Genomic DNA, 20,829 nt, shown 5'->3' on the forward strand with positions numbered 1-20,829 from the left:
TTGGGTGAATATGTCATGAGGGCTCACAGTTAATCATAGCAAATAGAGAAATACTGGAAGGCTGAGAGGAAGTTTGGGTCGTTTCGGAAACGGTGAAGAACGTGAGCTGTTGAAGTTGGGTTTTAGCCGTTGCGCGCCACGTGTAATTGGCGAATGAATTTTTGAAAGGCTAAATGTTTCGCATTTGTGACGGAAGCAGGGACTTTTATTCTTCAGTGCCTCTTAGATGATAAAGAGCGCCACTTTAGCGACGTAGACATGGCACTCTAATCCTGTACGGTAAATAGTGGCTCTGCGTGCATAGGCATCATGCATCTAATGCTAAACATGCAAGCCGCTGTGCTTTTATGGTTGCTGATGTGTGTGGTCATGTGAGCGGACAGTAACCAGGGGGCGGTGAGTGCTGTGTTGAGGAATGCCTGTCTGTGACATCAAAATGTAAATTAACGTGTTTCTTCATCGGAACAAATTTAGAGAAATATAGCATCATTTGCTCACCAATGAATCCACTGCAGGGAATGGGTGCCGTCAGAATGAGAATCCAAGCATCTGATAAAAACATCCAAATAATCTGAAAGTAATCTGAATGACTTCAATCCATCAAAATCCATTAGATGGAGCAAATGTCTGTTTGACAGTAAGAAACAAATCCATCATTAAGGTGTTTTAACTTGAAATGATCACTTCTGGACAAAATACAAATGCATAATCCATCATTGCATATCAAAATCCACCAACAACATATGTGTGTGTGTGTGTGAAGTTACCTGTACTTGGAACGTGGTCACTCCTTGGCTCCTACAATCCCTGCTGGATCTGGGACTCAAACCCACAACCTTCGGGTTACAAGTCAGGCTCTTTATCCATTAGGCCTATTTCTGCATGTCCTGATTCAAATAAGATGACTTTAAGAATTTATAGAAGATTGAATACAAACATGCAGAGAATCCATCGGTGTGCAAATGATGTAATGGTTAATCTGTCCCGATTAAAGGTTTAATTCACCCCAAAAATTTAATTTTATCATGAATTTGAATAATTTGATTTAACTTTGGAACACAAATCAAGATTTTTTGGATTAAATCAGAGAGCTTGATAACCCTACGTAGACAGCAATGGAATCAACACATTCAAGGCCCGAAAGGCAGTAAGGACGTTGTGAAAAAAGCCAATGTGACGTCAGTTCAACCTCAATTTTCTGTAGCTACAAGAATACATTTGTAAAGAGAACATAAATATCAACTTTATTCACCAGTTTCCTCTCTTCTGTGTCGGTCTTCGACACACGTTTAGTGACAGACACTTTGCTAGTTGACTAGCTGGGTATGCAGTTAAATCCTACTCGAAAGTTGAAATCTTGGCTCATGAATTTTAATTAGGTTCTGCGGCTGGGTACTCCAGGAAGCCTACCAAGGTACGTCAGCGTAACCCGATTCATATTCATGACCTTATCCTCGTGGGATTTGTCACATCACCTCCGGAACACCTTGATGAGTCATGAATTGTCCCAATACGAATGCGTGGCCCGCTGCATGCTGCCTAGGGGAATGAAAAGCGCGCGTGGGTGTCTTGCGCTGGATTTATCTTCTGAGCACAGCCAGAGCTAGCAGGGATTTAGCTATACCCCTGAGCTCTGTGGGCATTAGCCCACCCACTGTGACGGTCAGAAAGAAATTCTAAAGCTCTTCTTGATATTTCATGCAGATAGAACATCAAAACATTTAAATAGTTGTAACGTGCAATGCCTTGATTTATAATGATTGTGTGACATTTTTTTTTTTACAACTAGCCGCAATACATCTCTGGATAATAAACAGTCAGAAGCTTAATAAAATATGCGTGAAAGATACTTTCTTTCTTTCTTGCATACAGACAATTTGTGATTTTTTTTACACTTTAGTTAGTGGACCAATCTGTGGACTTATTAATAATTAGCAGGCAGTTGTTACACTTAGGTATAGTACTAAGGGATCTTAAATATAGTCGTGCAGAACAGAGCATTATTATGTGCTTTATAAGCACTAATTTACAGCCTACATGTTAGTAATATGCACACTTATAATGCTCATAAGAATACATGTCATTAAAGCAAACTGGAAACATTTGAAATGCTAAATAATTCATCGTCGCTTCACAAGCGGTTCGGCCACTTTTGAAGTGAATTGCAAGACAGGTCAGAATCAAACCTATATGTGATACTCAAAGCATTGCGGTAATTTCTAGGTCACAGTTCTGATTTCCCTACGTTTCAATGTAATATACAGAAAATAAGAGGCTAGTCATAATGCACGAAATATATGAAATGGCCTCTGCAGTCACAGATGTGATATGTGATAGCGAATCTGAAACAACATTCTTCTCCATTTGTGCCTGTGTAGAGAGAGGCCAGTCTCACTGTATTGATTGGCTGTTCGTTCCACTGACAGAGTGCTCTTGAAAAGAGAAATCAATGCTAAAGTGATTTGTTTATACTCTTTTAGTATGCTTTTACCTTACATTACAGCTCATCAGGACTCGCGATCCAAAGAGTTCACAGCGCCCATAGGTCCTTAAACCTTTAGTACCGAAAGATGGTCGGAGCTTGGGTTGTAGAATTTGCTAGAAGGTGAGAAAAAAACGCTACAGTAACCAAACAGGCTTAAAGCAATAGTTCACCCAAAAATTACCCCATATTTTAGCCGTCCTATAGGTGTATATGGATTTCATCTTTCAGACAAAAGAAGTTTTTAAAAAAATGTTCCTGGCTCCTCCATGCTTGGTAATGCTGGCGGACAGCGGCCGTGATTTTGAAGCTCGTGGACAAGCATGCGGTTGTTGCCGGAAGTCAGATGTTTAGGTTATAATTTCCAAACTAGAAATATTTTTGTTACAAAAACCCATTTATCTGCTTCAGAGGACATGTGGTAACCCCCCCAGAGGCGTATAGGTTAGTTTTAAGGAGCTTCAAAATCCTGGCCGTCAATGAAGCGTGTGTGTTTGCCGTGGCTAGACATAGCAACAGTAACTAAGGAGGGCAGGTTTTTGCAAAGGGTCAATTGGTATTCAAAACTAGTGCAATCACAACCTAAACTAGCTAAGTTCACCCCAAAATTAAAACTGACTTAACCTCATGTATTCCAAACCCATTTTAAATCAAATTTGTGAGATTAACCCAAAATATGAGAAAATACATTGACATTGTCAAAGACATTGTTACTCGAGATGATGAACAGATTCATAGTAGGCTTTTATTCATATTTAAACATTGGTTTAAATGAGTTTTCGTTGAACTAATTTAACCCATTGTTATTTTAAACACCAAATGCAACCCAGAACACCTTGGCAACCATCTACAATAATCTAGCATTTCACTGCAGCAAACATCACTCACGTATTCTTCTGGCGGTCTAGTTGGATGTGCATTCTCAAGTGGAAAATCTGAAATCAAGTATTCACATCACATCTGTACGACAGTTGACTGGACTGATCTTCAGCAGCTTGGCTATTGACAGAAATATGAGGAAGAACCTGATATCGTCTTATCCACTTTCCCCATACAGAGCACCAATTGATCTCCGTCAAAAAGACTACAGCATCTCCATAAAAGCTTTTCAGGAGCTCAGCCAAACATGCATATGAATATCCTAGAGTGGTTACAATGAAGGCTTTTAAAGGCTTCCTTTAAGTTTAAAGTAAACAAACCTTGGAGAGAACTAAGACTGCCAGGATACAAATTTACTTTGAGAATTGGCCATGACCACTTAGCTGGAGCCTTTGTGGTGAGATCAGTCATTATTAATGAAAGCAAAAATGCTGACAATGTAAAACCAGCCAAGAGATTTTTGCAAATGCAACATATTTGAACCGGTGTACGAATCAATGATCGGGGCTCTTTGTGGAACTGTCAGTATTGCAAAAAAGTTCTAAAAATTGTGATAAATGGTTTAATACTAGCTGAAAACGGCAAGGTCAAATTTGATTGGCTGGTTGTCAAGCACCACTGTTAAGGCAAAAAGGTTTTATCCATACCGGAAACAAACTTCTGCATGAAGTTGCTATTGAGTAACACCAAGCACAATAGAAAGGTATGTTAGCGCATCCTGATTTTGTTAAGTTTAATTTTTGCAAAAATTTTGTATTGACCATATCTCTACACCTAAACCAAAACTTACCCATGAGTAATGCCTAAAATAATAAAAAATTATAGATGAATGACACCGATGTACAAGCCCTAAACACTGATTGAAAGCCTAAACTTCACAAAAACTATAAACTGGTTCGTCAGATCTGATTGGTTAATCACAATGTTGTTCCAGGGTCAACAAAGATGTTGAACTAGTGTAAATACAAAATATTGGAGACGTTTTTCTTCACACGGCCCCTCCTACTCAGACTTGACACATACGCAGGTTGCCAGATTCCTGCACCTTTCATTTACCAGCTGCCATGATTAAAATAAACATGCTGTGTTTTCCGCCAACTGGCAACCCGGAGTTCTGAAACCCTATTGGGGGAAATTGGCAGTGGGCGGGTTTCACAAACCAAAACAGAAGCCGGCATTCCTGGCCGGAACGCACATTTTCAAAGGAGAATTACAGAATAGCATTGTTTTTTTTTTAGATAAACAAGTATGTTAACTTAAATATCTGCAATCATGTTATAATGTTTTTATGCTTTACTAGAGTCCTACATGCAGAAATTTTAATGATAAACACGAATGTCTCGAAGCTTATACGGATGAATCGTTCACAATAAGACCGATAACATGCATTCGCAAAGCATATAAATGCAGACTTTTACATGTGCAAGTAAATCTCCTAAATTACAGAAAATAGGAGGCATAACCTTAAATATCAACGGCTGACATAACGATAACCACTGCAATTTTTTGACATTCCAGGGCTATTTATGACTAAAGAACTATTAGCAACCAATGCAGACAGTGATAGCAATGGTGAAGAGTGGGCCTTAACTACTATGTACATCAAAATATAAGTACAATGTACTTATTGTGGTCATATTATATTGCAAAACACTTTTGCTGCTATTGAGGTGGGATTGAGGGGGTAAGGTTAGGGACAGGTTTGGTGTGATGGGTTGGTTTAAGGGTGAGTTAAGGTGTAAGAGATGGGTCAACAGTAATAATAGATGTACTTACATGTCGGCATTTTTAAAAATATAAGTACAATGTAACAACATGTATGTACACAAGTACCTAATGACTAAGTTCACAGTAGATAAGAACACTAACTATTATTAAGCAGCAATTAAAATAATAAAAGTCGTAGTTAATAGTTAACTTGTTATTAAAATGTTTGATTTTATAAAAAACACGAAGATTCATCCCTAACCATTTAATCATAATCAAGACTCCCCCTGGGATGTAAGAAGATCGTATTAAAATGTACGAATGAGATTGTACAAATATAAATTAGCCACCAAAAATTATAAAAACAAACCAAAAAAATTTGCATGGGATTGTGTTGAACATCTGTAAAATTTCAGATTTCAGACTATGCTTGTCAAAACGAGCAATGTGTACAAGACGATTTTGAAAAGTAAGGTACAAAAAAAGTTTTCATTAAAGCTTCTTTTTCCCCTCAGTTTGATTTAATTCAGTCAACACAGAATTGATTTTTGTAGAAATATTTATTGCAGAGGAGGTATTTTTATGTACATGCTATCACAATGTTACACAATATAAATCTACCAAATATCTCCATATGTGTATGCTATAAGCTTGTCATAGAGCATTTAATATAACAAGCACATAATACAGTGGGTAGGGTACAGTTTCACTCACTATACAACTTGTAACAGTCCAATAAAGATCAAAGATTCTTTTTTTAAGTTCTATCAAGGGCAGTGAAACATCAGTCTTACTAATTTCTCATTATCATGCAGAAGCAACGAGAGTTAGAGCTAAGACAATACCGCGTTAAGTAGTAGGAGTGTCCCCCCAAACACGTGACAGTGGTGGGACACGCGTGGGGCCCAAGTAAACGAGCTAAATAACCAAAATCAAGTCATAAATAGATAAATAATCACTTCTGTAAACTCTAAAAACTGAACTAAACATTGCACTAAGACAATGTAATAGGCAAGGTTACCATTAACATTAACAGGTCATGAGTTGAGTGCTTACATCGTACTACATAGAGATCAACTGAGGACCTGCGGATGGGTAAAACTCGTAAACTAGAGGGATGCACTACGATACAACAACCATTCCCAGAAACATTCTCTATGTAACAAAGTTGGTCAATTTTACACATCCATCTAGGCATACATTAAGAACAGAAACCGGAAAATCGTCTGTTCTTACAAGAGTATGAGATGACTAGACAGTTAAGGAGCAGTCGAACTATAGGTTGCTGAAAGTTCCCTTTAGTGTACCTAGAAATCCATGAGCACAACCCAAAATCCAAAAAGCAGGAATTTGGGTTTATAAATTATAAGCAGATTGCAAGGTGGTGACTCTCTTTGTACTCGGTACTACATGGGTCATTCCTACTTGACTTAAAATTGAGAGAATTTCAGTTATTGTTGATGTCCCCAGATAATATGTGCTTCTACACTGAAAAATAGAGATAAGTAAAATAACTGGTAATGAATTAATAGGTCAAATTCAATGCAACTTGTGTAATGTCTCTAAAAAGCCAGGTCACCATTGCCGGTGAGCACGATCTCTGATATTTTGTGTTCTGAAAGTCTGGTGAAAGAAAGAAGTACTGCCGAACAGGAATGACCTACCCCTTTAAAATGCTTTAAGTTAAATTTTGATCAGAGGTCGTTGGTAAATTTACCCCACTGTGGAGAAACGGGAGTGTGACATCATTAGATTTTCACACAATGCCAAGAAGGATATATTTTTCTTTTGTTTTTTTTAAACCTCTTTGGTAGCTATAACATATATACATGGTATAACCATTTATGTTGTATTCTTGCTAATTCATATTGTGCACATACAAAACACAAGAATCTGTCAATACATTTAAAAAACATTTAGTTACTGTAGGATCGGGTCAAAATAGTTTGCAATTGCATTATGTCGACATTTATACGAACATTTCATAATTAGGCATCAACCTGTACAACAGTTCATGCCTCATGTGTTGTGACACCATTACCTTGACATCATTACAGATTACCAATGACCATGTGCTGAGAAGGCATACAAGATATGTTAACATTCCAACAGTAATTTAGGTACATTGTTGAACTCACATCAGCCATCACTGGGGATGTTTCAGAATGTTCCTCTACGAAATTGATACATTTTCCAAAAAATTGATACGGTAAGAGCAAGATTTTATTTGTAAACTGATGCAATCGTCATAAAATGTTAAAGGATACCAGATACATACTAAAGAAATTGAGGCTTGGGTTTGAATTTGATATGAGATAGACTGGAATTTGATGTTTCTTATATTGTCATGAGTGTTCTAATTGTAAGGTAAGACATTAGAGGCAGAAACCTTGATGATTGTGCCCTACGCTGAGAAAAACGATATCTATGGTCCCATGAACTGAGTAGTGGAGTTTTTTTTTTTTTTTTATCGTAGCGTACCTCATTCAAAAAGCATTTACAATTTTGCAACATTACTAATATATAAACTAAACTTCATTTCTTTTCAAAAATAAGATGCTGATTTTCATCAAGTGTTTCAATAAGTATTTGTAACATGGGCTATGACAAAGGTTTCACATCTCCCAATACAAAGTAAGACTGGTACAGGACTCTTTAAATAGGCACATTCAGGATAATATATCAGCAAATTTGGAAGCATTGGAAATGTTGAAATTTTTCGAACTTTTTTATCTTCTAGTCGAGATAACAAAAACGTTGCGGATGTGCACGTATGATCGCAGAACGGCAAAAAACAGCAAGGCCAAACAACAAACAAGAGCAAATATGAATGGAGTTCTGTCCAGTTCTGTCTCTCTAAGCATGTTCTTTACTAAAGTGCTACAGGCTAATTTTCTAGCAGCCGCATGAATTCGGCTCACTGTACAAATCGTGTGTCTCTATTATGCTGTTGAGGTTTGAGTTCTTAGATTTATTGGATTTTACCTCTATCTTTGGCAAATATTAATTTTTACTCAAACCAGATGATAATGTATGAAACAAACGAAAACAAGGAAATGGGTCAGGCTTACTCCATGACACTTCATGCATGGTCCACACCTCCCTATGTAACAAGAACTTACAACGATCTTTTGTGGAAGCCGCAGTCAAGGAGAGGCTACAGATGCAGCTGTTATGAGAGTTCGAATGGTAATGAGGATACATGTGGTGAGCATAGGCATCTTGTTTACATTGCACATAAAGAGTTGCATAATTGTAAACTACCATTTCTATTTAAAGGTTCAACCAATACTTTAAAATCTGGAATGCCTGGTGAGTTTTTTTTCTCAGGTTTTTTTCTTTTATTCCAAAAAACACAAAGGGGAAACAAAAGGTTGAAGAGAAAGGCAGCTTGTGCGACATGTTGATTTTCTTCTCCAAATCACCATAAATTCTATTAAAGTTTTTATTCCATGGTGTATTTATGAAAGAAAAAGCACACATACAATGAGGACGAACTAACGGTTCACTCAGGTAAAGTGTCATGCTTTTTTTGTTGATCCTTGGTCATCAAAGTCCCAAGGGCAGACATCTGACATTTTAACACCACTAGTAACTCTGCCTTTGGAATTCGAACTTTTCTGTTTGCCAGTGGATGAATTGGTACTCCGGTTGACTTCTTTACTAGTCGCCGCATCTTCAAAATCCCAAGGGCATACATCAACTTGTTTGCTTTTTGCTAATGCAACATTTGGGCTTTTTTTTTGTTTTTCCATCGAGACAATTTCTTGACTACTATCAGCATCCCATGGACAAACCTCAGCCAGTTTAGACTGGCTTAAAGGTCTTTCTTTTGATTTTCCAGAGGTTAACTTGTCTTTTGCGTTTAATTTTGTTTTGTCTTCATCGGGACCCTTAGCATTCTCTCTTTCCATCTCTGATATTCTGACAGGAGAAGTTCCCTTCTTTATAGCACGGGTCTCCTTTGTTTTAGAAACCTGAGAAGAACAAGGGTTTTTTTCAGAGATGGGAGCTGACACAGTCTCAAAGTCCCATGGACACACTTCTGATTTAAAGGGCGGCTGTAGTGTGCTGCCTGTGGATTTAGTAGGCTCTGCGAAAACGCTCTTTGCTTTGCCCTCTGTAGGCGTTGTACCCTTGCCCTTGACTTCAGTGGGAGAGGAGCTTATTTTCCCTTTGATCTCAGTTGGTGTGGTGTCCTTTCTTGGTCTGCTCTGATCAGGGGAGCAATCCGAATCCTTTGGCTTGCTCGACACTTCCTCAAAATCCCATGGACAGACGTCAGCTTTTAAAACCTTGGCAACCTCTCCAGATGCCTGGGGTTTGGGCATGGCAGGCTTACTACTGGAATGAGGTTTTGGCCCCACTGCCTGACCATGATCCTCGTTTCCTTCCTCCCACGGACATATGTCTGCTTTATCAGCAGCTTTCTGGGTTGGACGTCTGGCCACAGAGGGCGACTGCTCTGTGCCTTTCTGCTTTTGCGACTTTGTCGCCTTGTTGCTACTTCCGTGGATTGTGGTGGTCTGTTCGGGGGCAATGGACACATGTTTCTGGACTTTGTTTTCGGAGGGAGTCGGCAAGTCCTCCACCTCCCAAGGGCACACCTCTGAGAGGTCATACAGGTCTTTCCCCTTGGCTGTTTCTGTGCAAATTGAGGGCTGGCTTCCGCTCATTTGTGGCTTCATTATACCGGTTTTGGCAGCTGTCTGCTTGTACTCTACCGACTGACTGACAATCATTTTTGGATAACCTTCCTTTTCTTCAGCTTCACATGGGGTCTTGGCATCTTTGTTCTTTTGGTTAGTTTTCTTTGTCGGATCCTCCGTCGCTTGAGCCTTTCCTGTTAGACCAAGAGTTTTCTCTTTGGCACTGGCAATGACGCTTAGAGATTTCTGCAGCATGGATGTTCTAGGGTGAATAGGTTTCTTATCAGCTGTCAAGTTGTGAGCGCTGGCTGACTTACATACTAAGGGGACTGATTCCGTCGACTCACTGGCTGCATCAATCTTCTCGGAGGACTTTTTGACCAGCTTCTTGCCCATTAGGGTTTCGAGAAGCGAGCCTTCTGTGTTCGCGACTTCCATCTTGTCAGTTACTGAACTGCTGGAATCCTCACTGTGGTCCCGAACATGGTCATAACTGCTGTGAGACTTTTTAAGGGAGAAAACTTTGCTCTTCAATGATTCGTCTTTGGCAGGCTTAACAGAGTGTGAGGGGTCGAAAGGGTTCTTTCTCAAGACACAGATGCTGTTGCGGTTACTCCCATGTTCACCCAGGTCCTTGTCCTCACGGCTACACTGGCGGCCCATCGTCTCTGGAATCTCAGTGATGCGGCGCATGAGGGAACGACCTAGGCCCTTTTTGGAGCTGCGCTTCTTCTGCAGGTGAGGATTGTTGGCCAGCATCTTTTTCCTCTTATAAATCTCCAGCTGGGAGTACAGTTTCTTCAGCTCTTCCTGTGGATTTGAAGACAAAATGGGCCATTAACTCACGACATATGCCTAGATGTAGAAGCATAAAAATGAAATGATTCTAGTTACAGTGAAGCAGACGCTCTATTGCACAGAAAGCATGCAGAACTAGTCATTATATGCAACTACAGACAGTGCCTCAAAGACGTTAGACCAAACCAACATGCTGTTTTACACTAATTAGAGACAGGACAGTCTGGGACGGTGTCAAATACGAAAATTTCATGTTTTATTGTTAGGTCTGAAACAGCCTCTGAAGAACATCAAAGCATTTCGTACAGCTGTGTCTTGATGTCTTCATGGACAATTATACCAAGAGCAGAACTTTATCCCATTAGCAAAATACCCTTTCTATGAACACAATTTGAGTCTTTGGTGAGAGACTTCTTCAGCTCTAACAAACAAACGAAAACCTCTGCTCACGTTGGTACGTTTTTCCCAAAGACTGTCGCAAGACCTTACGCCACAGCCATTAATAGAACTTAGCTGGCCCATTTCCTCTGGTGTCTGCAATACAAAACTGCCATGGCTCAGTATGTTTGTCAGTTATAGGACAAGGGGTCAAGAGATATTTGCAGATTATGAAATTTCAGTTAATTACTAAGGCAGCAGAGAGTCAAGCGGAGAAGAAAGCCTGAAAGAAATCAGGGCACCTACCCGAATATCCTCTGGGTCCAGACTGTGCTCACTCCAGGCAGACGTGATGCTGCTATTCAGGTATGACCCAGACCGGCCCATGTCCAATTCATCTTCATACGCCTCTGTAGCAATGTCATCCCTTAGATGTGTACCAGCAAACAAGAACTGTGGGAAAGACATGAGTGTTTAAGAAATTCTGTAAAATTAGATTTAAGACAACACGTGATTCAGGGGATTTCGACTGACCTTTGGCACAAGCAGTAACCCCAAAGTGACAGTCACTGTTAAGTGTGTATGAGCAAAGAATAGCATCAACATCCAGTCCGGGTGCAGTTCAGGGGCAAGAGTGAACCTGTGGATGGATTTACAGAACAAAATGAATAATCATCTAGACTTAATAAATCATCTAGACAAAATAAAACCAATGCAGTTTCTATATTTTACAGTTTTGGGTACTTCCTAAAACAATACAGTACGATCCAAAATAGCTATTTGGTGCGTGTGCATTAAAGATGTGGCTTTGGTTGCATTTCAAAAATGCACCAGCATTTTGGGTGATATTTTAACTTTGTTTAGTTTGAAACAGAATCCAATGCGACATGTGTTGCTCACTTTTCTCCCTCATAAACCTTGAAGGTATCTTCATCATGCTTGTATTACACTCTTACACACAATTACTCTTATTTAAATAATTCTGTGCAGAATCATGAATCACTGCATCCACTGCATCCAATGGCATTTGCAAATGACACAAATTATAATTGAATCTGCACTTACACAGCGATGTCAGAGCACATGCACAGCTCCAATATAGCAGGTTTATTATTAGATTTAAGCTGTTTATCTGTGCTTGGTCATTTTTTTCTTCAGGTTTATCTGTGTTGGCCTGCTGGGAGGCTGTGTTCATCTTCACTATGTTTGCATTGAGGTTTGCAGCTCTGTTGCTTCCATCTCTTTTAATCTGGTTGGAACTGACACACTTTCTGAGATGAAAAAACGCACTGCTACATGGAATAGAACGGACATGTCCATTCAAATGCAGAAAATACGGTTTCCTCGTATCGTATCACCTTCTGAAAGTCCTGAGGTAAGCTAGAAAAGACCTGTAAAAGCTGAAAACACTGGCTGCCACAATGCACTAATTACTGTTTTTGATGAAAGGACATCGGTGCTGTTACACCAAAATACAGATAGTTAAGTAACACCATCCCATGGCTCTGTACTTTGATTAATTACTGTAGAAACAGTGGAGAGAGCAGCAAGCGATACAGCACTACTAAAAATCACATGCCCTGCCTTTGAAGTCAACTGCCTTTATCTTGTGTGAGAGTTCAAGCTAAGTCCCTGCCTGAATGAGTGCCTCATTACTGCTGAAGTTATTCATACGCTCCACAATCCTAAACCGACTCTTTAGAAGGCAGTTTCAGTCCATCGGGCATGGGAAGCTGAGCTTCCTCAAAAATACATTTAAAATTAACATAAGAACTAAAAAGCGATAAAATTGTTTAAATAGCACAGGGGGGTTTAACCATTGCCCAAATGCCGGAGCTCATAGCCTAATCAAAAATATCAACAGTAAACCGACCGATCAGAATGAATATTCAAATGATGTCAAATCACTGACTTCTGTCGAAAGAGTGCCTAGAATGGCAAAAGGAATAAAAATAAATGGTAACACTTTAACATAGGGACCAATTCTTGCTAAACTAAATGTTTATTAGCGTGTCTGTTATTAACATATTGGCTGTTTATTAGTATTTGTAAAGTACATATTCCGCATGATTCTGCATCCCTACCAGTAACTAAACGTAATAACTATCTTCCTGAACAGCAAATTAGGTGTTTATTGAGGCAAAATACATAATTAATGGTTTGTCAATGGTGGGACGTTAAAATACAGAACTGAGAAAAAAAAACAACCTTTCAAACCACTAAATTTTAGTGAAATAATGCAACGGGTGAAAAGAGACTGTTTTGCCAAGTATCCAAATTAGTTCTGATTATTAAGGATCTCAAAGCAAATAAACATATACAATTTCATCAAAGCCTCTAAATTATTCAAATGTTCTTTTGGAGGATTTTTCATTTACTGAAACAGATTGATGGTTCTTAAGACCCAATGATCCCGTCATAGTGGTTAACGTTCAACTGAAGAGGAAGATTTTTAAATAATAGCGACCTATATTTACTTGTTCTTCTCATAAACCTCATTTATATAGGAATTATATCTTGGAGTAAAGAGCACAAGTAATTGTATCCTTTTGATACTTAATTACATGGAAATGAACGACGAGTGAGTGTACATCGAAGGCGATTTCTGTATCTACTGAAAGTTAATTGTATCTTTTAATGTGGGCGGGGCTTAAAATGAAGAAGTGCAGGGGCAGTTACTCACCTTAAAATATGAAATATGGCAGAGAGGATGAGCTCGTTGTGCACTGCGATGGCCATGTAGCGTGGCTCATGAAACGCAGAGGGGACGGTCCTCACCGCATAACACAGATACACACCCCACAGAAGGAACAGGAACTCCGCTGTTTGAGAGAGGTAGTATAGAATCAATACCCGAGTGACTAGTACCTGGGACCAACCGCTTCCCAAATCAACCCTGAGAATGATGTGACTGTCAAACCTTTCCTGTTACAAACCAATACAGTGCTAGATTGAAAATACAAGAATGACAGAGAAGAAAGCATTCAATAAACGCAATAAACGGCATCCAGATTGCTTGTATTCTCTGGACGCCTCTTGACAGACAATTGCAAATGAAGCTGTGGAAGGCAGTCCAAAGTTTTATAGTTTCCCATCCCCTATTGGCACATCCTATACAATGTCAGCCAGTCAGCTGGCCTGACATCAATAAACATGTGTTCCCTAGTGAAAATCTGTCATCATCAATGTGACGCTTACTAGTCCAGGTGTTAGATTGGGCACTTTCCAATCGGCCATGCTTGAGGAAAAGACATCAGGATGAACATTTGTGCTGAATTCGATTCGTCACAGCCCGACTGATGCTTCCTGTGAGATTTGCTATGTGTCTGCAATTAGTGCCAAGGCAGCCTTGATTCATCACTTTCTTGGCTTGTATTACAATCATGATGACCTGTATTGGTGTACAGCAGTTGTTATGTTTAGATTAGAATACTCTACTCTTGCAATGCATGCAATAAAGTGTTGAATATCGCATATCATAATGCAATGCTTTTGATTTGGCCTTCTTTTTCCCAGTACCCACTCCATACAAATATGATAATAATAATGATGATGATGATAAAAAAGGTAGTATAATCTTATATATATGCAAAATAACTACTTTTGCATGTAAAAATGTGGAATACTGATATTTATCAGTATACTAATGTACACTGTCTCACTATTTTTAAAAACAAACACACTTTAACTGTCAGAACTGTCTTAGCTGTTTAGAACAAGAACAGATTTTGTCCTCATTTACTGACAGATTAAGCATTATTTCATTTGAATGAATAAATGAATAAATACTTTAGGTTAAATTTAGCTTTGTTTCTCAAATTTGTCATGAAAAAATTACAGAAATTAATTGAATTGCAACATAAAATAGCTGTCCTAAATGAAAAAGTCAAGAAGTACCTACTTTTTAGCGTATTTTTAAAAAGATAAATTATTGTGGAAATAACATACTAAATGGCAATTAAATTTAAATATATTGGGGTTTACATTTTTGTTATGCAATTAGCTGACCTTTTGAATGTTTTTAAGTAGGATCTTTAAATGTATTGTCAAAATGACTACTTTTGCATATTGTTCATATTGTTATATTATTACATTATGGTTAAAGTTTACTGCTTAAGGTACCGACAAGCATGGTAAACTATACTTTAATATCATTTCTATTCAAAACCGTATGTCATGCATTTATATATATTTGCAATTACACATTGTATTGTTGCAAATTAGTGCATTTAAACTATATTAAGTAAATGTATTACTGATTAAAATTTAAAACAACATTGTTAAATGTACTTTACTAAGTGTTTTGTTCTTCAAAGCACAATAAAAGTGTACCCTCTTAAAATACAGTGCTGTTTTTTTAATGCACTTATTTTTCAAGCATACTTTTTTTTTGCAAGATACTTGTCATTTTTAATAAAAAGTGAGAAAAAGTTCATAGAAGTTCGTAAGTTGAATTTTTGTGTGAATTATTCCTTTAAACGGTGCCTTGAAGAGTTTCTTTCATTAAAAAGTAGCCGTATTTGGCAGCATTTCATCCAGACTGTTTGATTTCAACAGTAATTTATTCCATCCCGTGCTCATTAAAATGCCAAATACTCATACAGGAAGCTCTTAGGTAACAGATTCACTCACCCACAGCGATCATGTAGTCCCAGCGGTCAAGCAGACACATGCTGAACTGTAGCCCATCGGTTGTGAAGCCCACACTGATGAGCGCGAGATGTCTGCTTGGATTCTGACAAACAGCGGCGGTCCAGGCTATGGCGAACCATAACACAATCAGCAGGATGACGCACAGAAGACGTAACACTCTCCAGCTGGTCATGTAGGGGATCCGTTGGGCTGTACGTGACAGGAACACCTTGAGGACCCTGGAAAACAGCGACAATAACCTTTGAATCATTATTACTGACATAGAAACAAACTGCATGGGATTGGATCTGGAAAAGTGAATATTAAGGTTTTGATACAACTGAAGAATTGTGCCTTGATTCATTCAAAAAAATTAATTTGTGAATAATCACGATTAATCAAACGTTTCGGTTACATAATATGTGTGTGCATACTGTGTATTATGTAGCCTCTAAATATACATACATGCAGGTACGTACTTATTAAAAGTTATGTTTATGGCATTATATGAATATAAACATCAAAATTCATTATTGCTAAGACTGTAAATGTATATAATAAATATACATAGTAGACACACGTTTTATGTAAACAAAAACTTTTATTCTGGATGTGATTAACTGCAATTAATCGTTAATTTTCTTCTCTTTGAACATGGACCAATTTCTGATTTCAAAGACTGTCTCATCAGACAATGGCCATATTACACCGTCTTCTCATTATCACCGTTTGTCTTTACGTCACATTGATAAAGTGTCATCTAGACCTCTTTAATGAGCTTGTAGTAAAAAATGATCTACGCAATGTGTTCATTTTCACCCTGCCGAAGTACCAGGCCATTTCTGTCCAGATCTGAGCAGAAGCCATTCATATCTGTTGCCTAATTACAAATGTCATTAAATCTTTTGCCATTTCCGGCATATATCATACCATCAAGCCCCCAATTTCTCCTGAGTATGTTCTGTGTAAGATTCTCCTTCGTCTAACTCTTCAGGCCAGATCCCCCAGAACCCCGCCACACAGGCTGTCCGCTGTTCGTTTTCTACTTCTGCTGTCTAAACCATTCAGTAAATTGTAATATATTGTGGCCATTTTAGTCTAAGTAGCGATTTTAAGCAGACGTTTAACTTGTAGCTAAACGATGTAGTGAATCTTTTTTAGACGTACTTGCCCCCTGATGAACTAGTTGTAGAACATACAGCTCGGACACTTTATAGGATGCTTACCTTAACTGGAAATTAGGGATAATGCAAACTTTAACTATGCTTAAAAGGGTTTCACAGCAGCTAAATCAGGAGAGGCTAATGCTGCAAGGTCACACAGGAAATGAAGTCTGTTTAAGAGTAAGAAAAGTGCATTAGAGAGCCGCTCCATGCTGACCTGCTTTTTAGCATCTAAAGCCATTATTAAATCAGAATCAGTTTGAATCTGAACATTTTGTGATATATAATAGGCATAACAAAGGTTAATGTTTCATGACTAAAATCAAAATAATAATATATTACATATATACACACATGCATATATTTAAGAAAAATGTTTATGTATTAAATATAGCTATATATAATATCAAGTATATTATGTAAATACATGTACATATTTTCATGCGTGTGCATTTACATTTACATAAAAATATACTCAGTACACAAACATATATTATTAATCATATCCAAAGGGGGAAAAAAACCCTTTCATTTTGGATATGATTAATTCTAAATATAATTATTGTTTTTGTGTGGTTAAAGTTTCCTGTATACATTTAAACTAAAATATACTTGAATGCAAGTTAGCTATATGTCATGAATTTGAATATAGATTTGCAATTACATATGTAGAGAGCTGCAGTATATTTGTTAAAAAAAAAAAAGATTCAAACACCCATTGTCACGCGTGTGGTAAGCAGGAGAGCACACAACGAGCATAAAGGGAACTAAAACGCTTTAATCTAGTCAGAGATGAAATAAACAATATAAATACAGGCAGGCAGGCAGATAGGACAATATTACACGCAAATAAAGACGAGATCGGACAAACAGAACTGAAATGACAGGACTTAAATAAGGGAATTACTTAAACTACAAATAGGTGAAAACGCTGAGACAATTAACTAAAGTGGGCTATATGGAACACATGGCACACGACAAAAACAAAGTCCAGAGAACGTGACACCCATGATCTGACATAGAGTGAGCATTTATCATGTTTTGGTATAAATGCTTCAAAAACAGACTTTTAAACACAGTTTATAATTTCCGAATTAGAAATAAAGGACAAGTGACTGTTAAAAATCATTGAATCATTCGTTCAAAAGATTTGTTCAAAAATGCTGATTCCTAAAGTCATTAGGCAAGTATACAAGTGAGTCATTTAATACTTATTCAAGCATTTTTTAAATAATTAATTGAAATAAATTAAATATTTTTTAAATAGACTACAGCAATTAATATTTTACAGCCTCTAGCTTCTATGTTATTTTGCATGGATCAGAATTATAGGTGAATCGCGTTTTGAAACGTAACAATTGTGATTCTCAATTTATCCAGAATTGGTCATCTCTACACACGTAACGATAAAATAGAAATGTAGTAAGTTATAAGTCACATTCAATAGGATACCACATTTTCAGAATTATATACAAAGTCTATGCAGTTCAGAACATTTAAATTGTAATGGTAATGGTTAAAGCCCTTGAAGAAGAGATTTCGGTCTCTGTAGCCTAGCCTTTAGCTCTCTCTATCCAATCTGCTACCTGACACCCATCCAGCCTTATTGTTTTTTTCAGGGTTGATTCTGAAATGGCAAAGATCTCAGCAGGTTCCACCTCATCGGCCACATTAGGAAAGTGCAAGTTGTGACATTTAATAACGTTGTGGTCTGTGAGTCATCCAGTGTGTGTGGGTGTGTTATTGTGTGTACAGGTGCACGTGTATTTGTGTGTGCGTGTGTGTGTGTGTGTTTGTTTGTCTGAAGCAGCTTATCTATTTCGCGGAGGCATCGATCTCAAAACTATCAAGACTGCAATGTGTCATTCTCCGCTCGCAGGAGTCGTTCTCAATATCTCGTTCTAGCCATTCCTAGGATTACGGTTTTTATCAAATGAAATAATTCATTATTATCAACACTAAGTGACCAACAGAAAGTTCTAGAGGTATCCGGAACAGCGACTCATCGTTTATAATGTAATAAATGTAAAGCACCTGTAGAGTTTAAGGGTGACCGTTCCATAGACTGTGGCGAATCCGAGCAGACGAACCCATCTGAGAAGGATACAGCGGAAAACACTCGGCTGGAAGTACAGAATCACCACCTGGAAGACAATAAATAAGCACTTTATTTTAATATCTGGATGTTTGATATGAGACCCCTTTTCTCTTGTCCTTGACTGATGGTCACAGGATGAAAATAGTAGTTTTATTTTATGAATTAAGAATGGCATAACTAAATAATCACAATTTAAAAAGCAGGGTAAGGAGACACTAGAAAACACATGCTGGCTAATTAGCTGCTATATGTATAAGAATTAGTGCTGTCGAACGATTAATGTATATTGTATATATTGTATATGTATATTGATTAATGTATAATGTGTATATTTCTATTACATTTATATATAATAGAAACACATGCATGTATATATTTAACAAAATATAGATTTTATGTTTTTATATATATATATATATATATATATATATATATATATATATATATATATCTGTCTTTCTCTTATATATATATATATATATATATATATATAAATTAACGTAAATATTTTCAAAATGCATACATGCACGTGTCCGGCATTTCTATTTATAATAAATATACACAGTACACATACATACACTATGTAATCAATACTCTTTATTTTGGATGCGATTAATCACATGACAGCCCTTATCAAAATATTTACTTAGAAAATCCCTGTAAATATTCACAAACATCAGATTTTTAACATCTTGCCTAGGAATAGCACATTGTGTCCCGTTTTGTTATGCTTCGTCCACCTGTCAAATTTCATTTTCTTATTTTCTGATTAAAAATGTTTATCAGTTTAATTTAAGCTAAAACAACAAGACATTCGCACACATTCATTTACAAGCAAATAAAACAAAATTGACGCAAACTTCTATTTTCAAAATTTGTTTAAAGAAACTAACGGACAGTTGTTCTTTCCCCTGAGGACACCTGAAGGTGCACAAATCAGAAATTCACTTTTCATTTTTTCGCTCATCGCTCCATCCAGACTCGCATCAAGCCTTAAACCTATTACAGAATGCAAAGAATCTCTATGATGTGTCAGTGATGTGCGCCTCCATTGATCTTTCCATCCATCATCCTTATCTGTCACAGCTCTCCAAACAAACCCTGTCAGGTGCCAAGAAATCTAACGGAGAATTCCAGCACATCAGCGCAGTTCCGTTGCATGCGCGGAGAGAACGAGTGAGGGAGAGACACTAAAGGTGAACTGTAATTGAAGCAGAATCTCACAGCTGTGCCGGCCCCCTCTGTCCCCCGCGTGCTGGCCTCCGCTCAATCTCTCTATGTGCAAACAGCGATGCGACGCTCTGTGTGTAATCTAATAACAACAGTCTGCTCACTTCTCAGGAAGCTCCATTATTGGATTGATTATGGAAAAATGATTCCGAGCGGATGAATTGCTCCAGCGCGGACTCTTCTGTCTTAATTAAGTTGAGGAAAACTAATGACATACACCGAAGCACATCCGTAGGGGGGCTCCTGCAGACCCCCGCGGCTCTCTAAAACGCTTCTACGGATACCGCACAAATCTTACAGGCTGACATGATTGAATAGTGAAGTTGAACATCATCAAATATTTATTCTGCTATTTAAAGTCATATTGGATATTTTATCCAATTGAAATTAAATAAGATAAAGATAACTGATTTTTATATTTACTTTTACAGTCAAAAACAAAGCAGCAAACAAAAAACATGCAGATGGTCAGGAAAAAAATATGTAATGGAAAGTTTTTCTTGACTGCCCTAGTAAAAAAATGAATATACTTAAAATCTATTTGAAATACATTTCTTTTATGCTAAGTATATTTTCATATTTATGTACTTAGCAAAATGCCCTGCAGTTGTACTTTTACTGTTCTACACTGGTATACTTAGTATGCCAAATTGGAATGACTAATTTTGTGCTTAATGCACTTTAATTGTGCAGAAGTAGTGCTGAAATACAATTAAAGATATGATTGTACTAAAGTGGAACTACTGCAAGTACACTTCAGGTACACTTTAAATATTTGCATTTAAGGACTGATATTATTCAAAGATCATACAG

At 37.5% G+C, this 20,829-nt stretch overlaps 1 protein-coding gene across 2 annotated transcripts in view; it reads right to left on the reverse strand.

Moving 5' to 3' along the window:
- Nucleotides 1-5,609: 5,609 nt before the first annotated feature.
- Nucleotides 5,610-20,829, reverse strand: part of gpr158a (G protein-coupled receptor 158a) — a 78,037-nt gene continuing 62,817 nt past the window's right edge. The window contains exons 6-12 of one of the 2 annotated variants that reach the window (XM_043226910.1): nt 18,723-18,832; nt 15,526-15,764; nt 13,577-13,715; nt 11,428-11,533; nt 11,200-11,346; nt 10,966-11,049; nt 5,610-10,527 (exon numbers count right to left, since the gene is read on the reverse strand). In XM_043226910.1, coding sequence (XP_043082845.1) covers nt 8,590-10,527; nt 10,966-11,049; nt 11,200-11,346; nt 11,428-11,533; nt 13,577-13,715; nt 15,526-15,764; nt 18,723-18,832 — 2,763 coding nt within the window. In that variant the 3' untranslated portion in view covers nt 5,610-8,589. The remainder of the gene's footprint in view (nt 10,528-10,965; nt 11,050-11,199; nt 11,347-11,427; nt 11,534-13,576; nt 13,716-15,525; nt 15,765-18,722; nt 18,833-20,829) is intronic. The other variant, XM_043226911.1, reaches the window with a different exon arrangement.

The sequence above is a fragment of the Puntigrus tetrazona genome, chromosome 24 (assembly GCF_018831695.1).
Source record: "Puntigrus tetrazona isolate hp1 chromosome 24, ASM1883169v1, whole genome shotgun sequence".
NCBI lineage: Eukaryota > Metazoa > Chordata > Actinopteri > Cypriniformes > Cyprinidae > Puntigrus > Puntigrus tetrazona.